General features: G+C 38.4%; 1 protein-coding gene across 1 annotated transcript in view; it reads right to left on the minus strand.

Annotated features, from left to right (window-relative positions):
* TNIP3 (TNFAIP3 interacting protein 3) overlaps positions 1 to 12209 on the minus strand; it is a 95560-nt gene that overhangs the window by 60138 nt on the left and 23213 nt on the right. Inside the window, exon 2 of the mRNA XM_084627408.1 lies at positions 5676 to 5761. Within this exon, the coding sequence (XP_084483534.1) occupies positions 5676 to 5761 (86 nt within the window). The remainder of the gene's footprint in view (positions 1 to 5675; positions 5762 to 12209) is intronic.

The following is a 12209-nucleotide window of genomic DNA, read 5'->3' on the forward strand; positions in this document are numbered from 1 at the left end:
GAAAACTGCTTGTGTCTCTACATTCACTGCTGCATGTAGCCACGTCATTTGTTCTTTTCAATTCTAATGGTTAACTACGTGCCTGGATAAAGATCATATCACTTTCTCCCATATGTTCATGTATGGTCAAGTTGTAAAAATGTCAACTGCAGATAGGCTTCTTCAAAAAATTATTTTCACATTTTTCTCTAAGCACTTGGCTTTAACACCCAAACTGTTAAGAAACTATAGGGTTAAATGGCCCTTTGATGCTCTTTATTTACACATTTTTGCCTAATCTTTGCCAATTTTTCCAATTAAATTATGTTGTTCTAACTTGGAGACAGAATGTAATGACATCCAGTCCCTCTTTTCTTTTATAAACAGCTGTGCAAATCAATGAGCCAGGATTAACTAAAGCTTACTTTGGTTACACAGCACATTGCTTCCTCTTCATATGGTTATTCTGGAGTGCCACTACTGTATCCAATAAAGCAAGCTGAATTTTATAAAGAGAGAGTTCTGGACAAACAACTAGCAAGCTAGTGTGAAATCACCTTGTGGCAGGATTGGTGCTATCGGGCAAATCCTGTGCCTGTGAGGAAAGCCAGAATGGACATACGAGACATGGAAACTCTGAAACTAGCAGTAAAGTCTCAAGGACAACTTCACAACCAAGCTTCTGCTGGACATTGGAAGGAAACAGAGACCGGGGGCAGGTCATCTATAATTGAAAATGGTCATAGCTCCATTGAAGTCTGGGGTTATGTGATTATGAGATGGGAGGGCACACTGCTTCTTCCTCTTGGCCATCCTGGCACACCATTTGCCAGCTCTTGGCTCCCTGTAAGTGGTTTTCTATGTAAGTGGAATATGGGACTCAGAGAAATTAACATAGTCACAGGTCTTTGGGGGCTGTTCTCTATGTTTCTCAGTGCATTAACTGTCTCTAAATGATTAATTTTATCTCTAATGCACATGATGCTATTCAGTGTAATTTTAACATGTCAACCATGCTTGTGTCATAGGTATGATTACTGAAACTATGAAATACACCATAAGCAATTGTAAACAAGGGGCTTTATAGAGAGGATTTACAGCCAGATCCCAGCACAGAGCCATATTCTGAATGGAAATGAATCCAAGAGTCTAGGGGTTAAATCACATGCTTCTTCCCCATGGGTGGCCATTTTGGACATGAGAATCCTGCTTGGCTACATCTTCTGTGGAGGAAAAAGCCATATAAAGAAATAGATTTATGTATTGTATTAGGGATGGATGCAGTGTCTCAGATAAAATGAAAACTGCCACATCCCAAAACAAACCATTTTATATATTTGAAAAGGTTAGTTAACATTTCCTGCTATTATTTATCACTCTATGTGCCTCAGTGCTTCATTCCCTTATGCTTCATTCCCTTCATTCCCTTCTATCTATATAATTTGATAGAGAATAGGATCTTTCTCCAGAACTTTTAACCCTATCTGCAGCAGGAATAAATTTGTAGTGGTGATTAAATGCTACATGTTGTTTAAAAAAATATATACAAAAGCAATATCCTCTATTTAATTCTGTAGAAGAAACTATATTATTCTCTTAAATTCCATAGGGTTCTACAGGAATCTGATATAATACTATTTAATTTCTACAAAACCTTTGATTTCACTCTCTGATATTAGGACCTTTGTATTACAGGTTGATCCAACCAAGACCAGATGTGAAACTGACAAAATACCATGACAAAGGCTTTACATGGGGAATTTCCAACCCAACTGAAAGCAGGAAGAACCAGGAATCTTGCAAGAAAACCTGTTTTTGCATGAATTTCCAGTCTAATTTTGCAGCCTTAAGAGGTTCTGATAGTTTTAATTAATATCAGTGGCCAGATCCTGAGCTGTGCAGCTCTTCTAGAGTGCAGCTCCAGTGAAGTCAATGAAGCTGTACAAGATTACAGCACATGGGTATTTGGCCCTCATGAGATTCTTGGTTGAATGTTTTGAACTTCAACTCCACTAATTCACGTCTGTTCTACCGTACATATGTCTATGCAATACACTCTATTACACATAAATAACCAGCCTATCTGGTAGATTAAATCTATAGTTTGACATAAAAAAAAATAACCCTTTTTCACCCCCAATATTTTTCATTTGAAAAGAATAAATATTGTAAATGACTTCCAACGTAATTCACTTTACTTCATTAAGCTTTGCAAATTCAGAAGTACAAAGAAAAACAATAGAAATTTACCACAGTTGTTTTGAAAACATTGCTGGAAGATCCAGCCTAAATTCACAGAAGTTAAGTAAGATCCATTCAAAAATGACATCCAAACAAATGCAGAGTCTTTCAACTTGGATGCCTAAGGTCTCTAGGTAAAATGTTTTGAAATAATCCTTTTTCCTTCTTGAGAAGAGGGCTTCACAGTGCAAAGTAGATGATGGGGGTTAAAATGTGTGTGTATTGAGACTAATAGAGAAATCACTTCAACTTTCGCTCTATATTGTTCCAGCCAAAACATCTGCCTGTCACCCCATAAATGTCACTATATTTCTGTTCCCTTTATGACAAAGGAGTGGAGCTTTTAAGGCACATTTAATAGCCAGCAGCTGTTTGGCTGTCAAATGCCACATCTGGAGAAGCAGTGTGCTGCTAACGTGAACAGAAACAATTGCTCTTTAATACGTTTGCTTAATTTTCAGAATTGTACAAATCATAACAATGAGAGATGCATGTTCTTGATAGAAACACATCTAAAAAGATCCCAATAATTAACTGAAGCCACACCTATAATCCATTGCATTTTGCTTGAGTAAGCCTATCAGCCTGGTGGCATTTAGAAATATACAATATCACATACAGTCCTTACATTAGCCTTATAGCATATGTGTGAAAGAAGAGGAAAAAAGACGACTGCCAATACATGTCAAGTGCTAAGGGGCTTGGCCCCATTATGTTCTGCTTTTCCCTTTTCTCAGGGTTCCTTTTCTCTTGAATCTCTGTAGTGACATATAGCTCCTGCCTACCTCTATATCATATCACCTGCAGATAGGACAATAAAATGTCTCCTTTGTTTGCTTGACATAGTTGCCTGAATAACGCAGAAAGAGCCTGATCCAACATTCCTGTTGAGCAAGAATGAGACTGGATCCAGTGAACCACACTGGACTTTGGAACAGTCAGAGCGAGAATTATGAACGCTACCCATATGGGAAAAAGTGAACACTCACCCAGAACCATGACTCAGCAATTTTTTATCTGCATGTTGATTAGTGGTTGAAAGAGGGTCGACATTTTGCCATGCAAATCAATGATTACTCAGTTGACCGGAAAGCTCAACCAAATGGAACCCTCAAACAGCATGCAAGTTTCGGAATCGGCAAATTATGGTCTCCTTAAAAATCCAAATGCAGAAAGCTAATGAGAGGGGAGGGGGCAGGAGACCGTGAAAATGGAAGTGAAACCGGAGACAGTAAAAGAGATACAGAAATTCAAAGCAGACCAAGAATTACTTCCTTTTCAAACAAGTGTGGCACGATTGACCCATTTGCAGAAACCAATTTGCACCAGTAAAACATAGGTATTCTCTCGGACATCACAGCCACAGGAGTAACTCCTGAACACTCTATTATCAGTAGGGTAGCTGAAAACATAGGTGGAATAACCTGTCATTTCACTCGGCATCTTTCTAGAAGATGTTGTGTTCTCACTGCTGGGTGGGGCTGCGATGGCCCGAGAGAGAGAGAGAGAGCGCGCGTGAGCATGTGCTCACACACATATATATGTATACACATTCCTATCAAAAGATCAACTTTGGTACTTGCATTTCAGCAGTCTTACCAGCCATCAGAAGAAGTATGGCTGGATCTTTATAATTAATCCTGATGGGCAAGGAATGCACAAAGTGTGATCTCTTCTTATATGCCACCCAAGCAGGAAGAATCAAGGGAAAGAAATGAAATGGTTATGTGGGACAAGGAAAGGAGGAGTCCATAGTACAATACAGTAAGAATATAAAATCGCTTTCTGATAGGCTAGAAATCTATGTTTGAAAGCACAAAAATAGCATTCTGAAAGCCTCAAAAATGCTCAGACACTACCCAACTGCTCTTAAAATTGCCGCTCTACCTGTGCTCAACTGTCTGAACGTTTAAATTAATTGCCTGCATAATTCTGAAAGCACCCAACTGGGAGTTGACAGCTTTCTTTTTTCAACTTGATAACGCCAGTTGGCATTCTCTCTTTTTCTGAATTAGCATAATAAATGAAATAAGAAACACACAATGAATATTTATTCTCCCTTTTACATGTTAGGTCACTCCAAGACCATATTTAGATTTATTACCAGCTTTAACCCTTATTGGTGCCTTCTGAACAGTGCTCCAGCACCTCAGCTAGTGTAAATTGGTGTAGCTCCATGGAAGTAAGTGTGATTATGCTGCTTTACACCAACTAATGATCTAGCCCAAAATGTCTTGGTCTGTTTTTCCCATATGAACCAGACAAGTTCAGATTTAGCCATCTCTAATATAAATAAAATACAACAAAGAAGAGACAATTTAGAGTTAGTCTAGGAAATTTAGAGTGGTTGGTAAAGGGAAGTTTGGCAATGCAATACACTCTTTCACCTTATGCTACCAATTCAAATCCAGCTCAGTAGTGGCTGGTCAAGTTATTATATTTCAGTGCCTGCACAAGACAAGTTGGAATCTTGTTGGTCAGGATTTCACATCACAGGACCACCACCACCACATACGGCCATTAACTGGCTTCTTGTCTCAAAAGGAGTGCCATCATCAGCATATGTCATGGAAGTTGAACTCCTTTCAGATCCATAGAAGTAGTTCTTCCAGGTCACAGTTGAGCTACATTAGCAGGAAGATATGGGCAAGCTTGGAATTTGGCTGCCCGTGCTGTAGCTACATTTTGGATAAACAGCGAACTCCCATTTCATCCAACCCAGCAATTCACAAGGATTAAAGTCACTAAGGAGAAAAATGCCTTTTTATTTTTTTTTTAAATCTTCTCAGAAATCCAACCAACAATTAGCTTTTGAGTGTTGTCTCCTTGCATTCTCTCTCCGACAAAGATAGCATACTCGGTTCTTTTTAAAGCCACTTTTAATTTGTTAACCTCTAGCTAGAGAGATACATTTGTCAAAAGTTTAACATGTTGATTAGGTATTACAGGAATCACTGGAACATGCAGCATGGTTCTTTATGGCACTTTATAGCTGTACTGGCAAATCTAGGAACTTTAGGAGCCGCTACTCACCCTTTTTTACACCGAGCAGAGTCAGATGGGGGAGGGGAGGAGGGAAATACTTGAGTCCAACCTGCACTATAAGCTCTGCCATTACTAGAGCTGCAATTGCAGTCAGTTATAAATCTTTCCCTCTAGTGTGAGCAAGGTCTATATGTAACCTCAGCAATTTAACCTATTTCTGTTGATCAAATTTGCAGATATGGTTTTTCTGAGGGATGGCTGGAAGTTAGGAATGAGAGCTATGGAGATGGATAAATTCCAACTTTGGGGAACACAGATTAGCATACAAAATTTTGATTGAACAACCAGAGAAAGAGTGGTGTTCAGTTCTATGGCATGGAAAGTGCTGTTTATAAGTAAGTTTTCAGTATTTACAGAATGTGTCTGCTGCCTTAAAAAGGAGAAATTTTCTGTGATGAATTAATTAATACCTTTCATTCTCAGCAGATTCATTGGTGCACAGCTCTAGAGCATTCTCTGCATCTTCCCTCTTCTTTTTGAGCAGTCCACAATGAATCTGTCAGAAATGGAAGGAAAAAAGTTACACTGAGGAAAAGAACAGTTTGAAAGATACTTTTCAGCACTTGGTTCTCTATCTTGCTCCTTTTCCTCTATCATTAGCTGCAGCTGGCTGGTGGACTGTAAGACCACCATAGTTTATGCAGAAATTTGGACCCTAAATACAGATATTCTATGCAGAGACATAAGGATGACACTACCTCCAACCCATGCCCCACCCCCAACTCCCCGCGCCATAAATAGCACCAGATTTGGTGGTGAGAGGGGGCAGTAGCAGAGCTCCAGCAATCCCAGGCCTCCCTCAAGGATCCAAATATTATCTCATGTGTTTAGAGCTGAGTCCAAGCACAAAGCAGTGTTTGTGCCCAGAGCAGGAGAACTGAATTTGACACACTGAAGATATATTTGGAGATTATTTGTATTCTTTAATAAGACAAGTGGAAGTAATTTAGAACATCAAACTATGACCTAAATCACTCATTAAGGGTCTCTAGAAATGCAGTAATGTTTGACAGAGTTACTCTAAAAAAGTACTACAGAAGTTTACACAGAATGACAGTCTATAGGTTTATTGAACCATTCTACAGAATTCTGTTTCAGGACTAGAAATCCCTAGTAAATTCCATAGCATAGTTCAAAAACTATTTTCTATTATATTCTATAGGAATTGTTCCTTGCGACAGAACTCTGAATGCAGGATGGTGGCAGGAGTGGAAGAGTGGCTTGTGAGAGATTCTTTCTGAAGGACCAAGTCTGCTCCCCTCAGGCTTCTAAATGAATAGGGGTTGCATGTCTGGGCAAGGTGGCTCAGAGGAGAGGAGTTGGGCAATCACAGGATAGAGAGAGTCGACAGTTCCTGCCTTCACTGGTGCTGAACAAGTGCAGTTCCAACAGGAGATGTGTAGGAGATACAAGGATGGGGCAGCCTCCTTATACTCTTCCCTTTCCCTGCGTATGGGTCAGCCACCATATGGCTGTGTGTCTCCAATGTGCAAAAGCAGAAAAAAAGAAACTAAATGGAGTGGAACCCAAGAAAAACCTTCTCAAGCAAAGATTCCATCAAGAACAACAACCACTACTACCTGGGGGGAAAATTACATTTAAATAGATGCAGCCAAAGAACTAAAAAAACCTCAACAAACATACATTTATTAAGTCTCACAACACCCGTATGAAGTATTATTCCCATTACACACATGGGGAAACTAAGACACTAAACTGTTAAGAGCCTGATCCCATGCCCATTGAAATTCATGAGATTCTTTCTATTGATGGCATTGTGTGTTGGCTCAGGTTCCATGCCCTGTGGGGAGTCACTGGTTCATCCAGGAATGAAACCCAGAAATCCTCATTCTCACTACTTTGATCTAAACTACTGGAGAACAATTGCATCACTGTAATTGCTGCTCTTAGAACACTAGCTTTATCTCCACCTACCTAATGTGACTTATGTGATTTCAGAATATCAAATGGAAGGATAACAGTGTGAACAATGAAATAAAGTGGGAAGTCATCACGACCAAAAAAAGATTGTTAGAAACCAAATGAGTTTTTAATTAGCGGTAACTATATGTATTAGTAACATCAACAAATTCAAACCACAGCAAAACATTTAATAGACACCTGTGCACACAAAAATCTTAAAATAAAAGGTTACCAGGGTAAGATCTGAGGTGTTCGGCTTTTTTTCCCTTAAATTCCCATATCCTCAGGCACTTCACACATTTTAAATGCATCTGGTAATCACTAATTACAAGCATCCCATTAGAAAAGAATGGCAATTCAGTTTCAGGTGAAACTTGATTCCAGCTTCCCCGAGTTTTACAAATGTCTTTAATTGTAACAAAAATGTGTTGAAATGCTTAAAGTTGTAGTAGTTTGACTTCAATGGGAGCTGTGGGTGCTCAGTATCTCTGAAAATTAGGCCACTTAAGTAGGTGCCTGAATTTAGGTTAAGGTGCCTAATTTTAGATATCAAGATTGAAAATTTGGACCCAGATGTAACAAAAACAAAAATCCACGAAATTAAAGAAACTTGGCCTTAGTGGTTCAAGGAAAGAAAATCCAGAGTTCAGATTGCCACTCCAACTCTAATTCATCCTGCTGGACCTAGGTATGGCATGTTGAGCTGAGACTACTGCCATGTTGTGTATTATGGCATGTGTCAAAATATCTAGGCATAATGGGCCAAATATAGATGGTACCTGTTAAATTCATTCAACCTCATTACATTTACTTATTGACGTGTAAAGGAGTCAAAGTGGATGTACTCTAGATACTGAGGAACTGGGAAATAAAGTTTGACACCTTTTTATACATGTCTGTTAGCTGTTTCACAGACTCAGTGAGCCAAATTCAGAATGATGTGTATGAGAGATGTGTTCTACATTACACATTGGTGAGTGCACCAAAGCCACACATGTGGAGGGCATTCTGGAAGGAGGTAAACGTTAAACCAACTTCAACTCTTCGGTATCGGGGGATGTTGTAGAGAGTAGCACTGGCAGCCTTATTTTTCAGATCTTCAGTTTCTGGATACAGCAAGTGAGAAGCTATTTTAAGTCATCATTTCAAGGAAATTGCCACATAGAGTCTCATTCACACAAACAGCCCAACAGAGTGCTAAGTTCGAATCTAAATGATTAAGCCAATTATGACAAATATGTTTATGGTATTTGTGCACGGTACTAATATTTTTCTAGTAATAACTGATTTTTACAGCACAATATCATTTATTTACAGGGCTTTTCATTATTAATTGTGAAAATTAAACTTAAGATACTGGAGAAATCAGCTACTTTAAATAAAAAAAAAGTCATGGAGTCTCTGAAGGATATGGGTTTGTAATGTTCAGGTAGAAAACTACTGAGAGTTACAGAAAGTGTCTGGCTATTTCCAGGGCTTTTAAAGACAACAATAGAGTTACAATGATGAATTTGACACATATTTATAAAGTGTAGAGCCAGTTAAAAGAAAAAAATTCCCATAAATTAGCATTTTTCAATTTTTTCCAGAATTTCTCACATACAAAAAAAATCTATTTTTCCAATAAATGACCAAAAATATTTCAGTTTTTGAAAGATGTTTTCAGAAAAAAAAAACAGTTTTTCCTTGTTTTAATTATTGAAAAAGCTAGAAAATTGACCAAACATGAGAATTTTTCTCAAAAGATTTCATTTTGGTTAAAGAGGCATTTTGCATTGAAAAGATACTGACAAAATTTGACCATCTCTAATAAATTGTCATTCAGAAAGTTGAATGACACTAGCCAGCCCTGTATTCATCAAGTTAAGAAGCCCAGAAAAGTTCTTATATTGTTAGCAAGTTTCTATATTATGTAAATTAATTCCTATGAAGTTTTCATTTTATTTCCTTCAGACAAAATACTGCTCTGCAACAATCCATTAAAAATGGTATTGTTTAGTGTGCCATAGTGGTAAAATCTAGAAATTGGATTAGGAATGTGCAGTGCAATTTTAGAAGATCAGAAATGTTAGTTCTTCCTTCTTACTCTTTCCGCCACCAAATTTCTATGTATGTGCATCTTTCTAATGCAAATCCTGCATTTGTATGCATTTGCCCCTACTGCATACACATAAAAGTCACAAGAACAGAAACAGGTAATCATACAGAAATGAAAGCCACAGGGCTTTCAGGCTTATGGGAATAGAAGCTCTTTGTCTCTCTCTCTCTGTAGGTAAATGAGATAATTGTGGGGGGAATGAATTTGCATATGCTGCTTTATGGCTTCTCCTGTGGGCAAAAAGGGAAAACAGAGGGTGCTCCCTATCTGCTGACAGATATAACTTGCATACAACTTAGAAGAGTTTCAAAAGGTGCTGAGAGCTATACCATTTGAGGTTTCCCCATATTCCAAACTCATATACTCCATTAAATGTGCTGTGTAACTATGGATATGTGAAAGAATGTGCGTGTGTGAGAATTCATGGGGGTTATTCAGTGCGGGGAGAGTGGGCCACTCTGATCTAGAATTCAGTAGGCATAAATTGCCTACTGACTGAGTTGGGATGGGACTGTATTTGTGAATGCAATTAGTGAGGCTTCTCCTGAGATGCCCAGTTTGGAGTGGGTGGGCTCTAACCAACAGGCAACTTATTCTGGTTTCTAAATCAATTTGGCTATGACCCTAGGTTACCAAGACCCCTGCACATGTTTGTGAGGGGAAAAATATTGAGGGGCCACTTCGATTTAAATGGGCTTAGTTTGAGTACAGCTCTTGGTGGGGGCTCAAGGCAAACAAATTTTAACAAGGGACTCTGGATACCACACTGAATCTAGCCTACCAGAAGAGTCTGATCCCCAATAGAAAGGTTACAGAAATATAATGCTTGCAGTAAGTGTCTGTACCAGCAGCGACACAAGGGGTGATACGTCACATTATTAAGACAGGGAGGTTTTTTCTTTTTTAAAGCAGATGTTTCCAGACTAATTTATTAATGCTAGAGTTAACATAAAATGCAACGATAGATCAACGATACTCCAGCTTTTCCAAACTACATACCATGTGACGATAGAGATTCTCTCATAGGACACATTCTACCCAAACACCCTCAAACCATTTCTTTTCCCAAATGTTTTATTCTGCAGATCACCAGAGGTTTACAGTTTATAGCAGTTTGAGAGCCACTGCCTTAAACTATGTATTCTCATCATTAAACAGGTAGTTGTTATTGTAAAGATCAGGCAACCCACCATTGCAAAAAAAGACAGGAGAAACTGTACTCTTCCTCTCAGTCACCTAGCTGTTTAACTCAGTTACCAAGTTAAGGAAGTTAATATGAAATTACCATCATGTTTGACCAACAAAACTGAGAAAAAGCACGGGGTAATAGAAGGGACATTGTGGCTTTTTTTAGGGAGAAAATATGTGAGTGAGTGAAACTTGAATATAAGGTTACCAAATTATGCAAAATGTATTAACTCAGAAAGAAGCTATTCAGTGTCACACATTTTTCAGCCTAGACACAGGTGTTAAACAACACAGATTCATATAATGATGAGATAAGAGAGACACATGTCTAAGTAGTACACATATTACAACACAGCCCCAAACTTAGTGGAACTCTTGTAGTCACGAATGCCATTGGTAAACAAGCCTGTAGGTCATGGTAAGTGTAAGTGGTGTGTGGGTGTTCTGTGGGAGGAGTTGGAGGAGAGGGAGGAAGAGATAGGCTGTTACTGTAAATGTGATCAAAATATAAAAGCAATAGAGTAGAGCGTATTGTGAGAAAAAAGTTCTAAGCTACACATACCGAAACTAATTGATGGGGAAATAAAGCCTTCAAGACTCTTTCCCCGTCATGTTTCAGGGGAAGTCATATTTTAAAGACTAATGCTTCAGTGATCTATTTCCATCTAGAAAGTCATTTCCAGGTTTGGCTTTTTCATCACAGTAATATTTCCACAAGTGTTTTACAAGACTAGCCTTGAACTAGCCATTAGTGTCTGTCTGCTTTTATATCAGCCTCTCTTCACTGAAGACTCAGCATAGTCATTTAAATGCAGTAGAAAGATCACACCGAAATGCACACAAACTACCAAATCTTGGGACTCTTCTGGATCTGCTTTTGTTTCTTCCTGATCCAGTGCTCAAAATGCTATATTATGTAGAGTCCTTGATTAACATTTTAAAACTTGAGGTCAAGATTTTCAGAAGTGAATAGTGATTATAGACACCTGAACATTTTGTTACCCAACTTGATACATGTAAAAAGATATTTGATACACTTCCTGTATGGTTTAAGAGTAGCAGCCATGTTAGTCTGTATCCACAAAAAGAAAAGGAGCACTTGTGGCACCTTAGAGACTAACAAATTTATTTGAGCATAAACTTTTGTGAGCTACAGGTGAAGTGAGTTGTAGCTCACAAAAGCTTATGCTCAAATAAATTTGTTAGTCTCTAAGGTGCCACAAGTACTCCTTTTCTTTTTCCTGAATGGTGTTAAGGTACTGGAATAAAATTTAACTGATCTCACTATTAATCTTATATAGAGTATGATTCTTTATCATTTGTTATGGTAACAGTGCATTGAAAGATGTACAAGAAAAAAAAACAAAATACAAAAATCCCTCCTTGAAGATCCTGCAATCACAGAGCACTTGAATCTAAAAGCGAATAGATGAGCTGTTTAGAGAGACACAAATCTTTTCAATAGACCATGCAGAAAAGAAACCCACTTGTTTAGACACCAGACAGAAGGTTAATTAAAGCCCCAATCCTGCAGTCCCCACTATGGAATAGTGTGGAAGGATTATAGCACATAGGATGAGGAGCAGAAGCTGCGGTTTTGTACTATACAAGTCCTTTGATTCTAATCCAGCAAAAGGAAATGCACTAATCCTCTCAACACTCGCACAGATACCCATAGGGCAGTGCTTCTCAAGCTATCTGATGTGGGGGACTGGCATTTTTTTTTCCAACGTGC

This window comes from Lepidochelys olivacea (genome assembly GCF_965140295.1).
Source record: "Lepidochelys olivacea isolate rLepOli2 genome assembly, chromosome: 4".
Taxonomy (NCBI): Eukaryota; Metazoa; Chordata; order Testudines; family Cheloniidae; genus Lepidochelys; species Lepidochelys olivacea.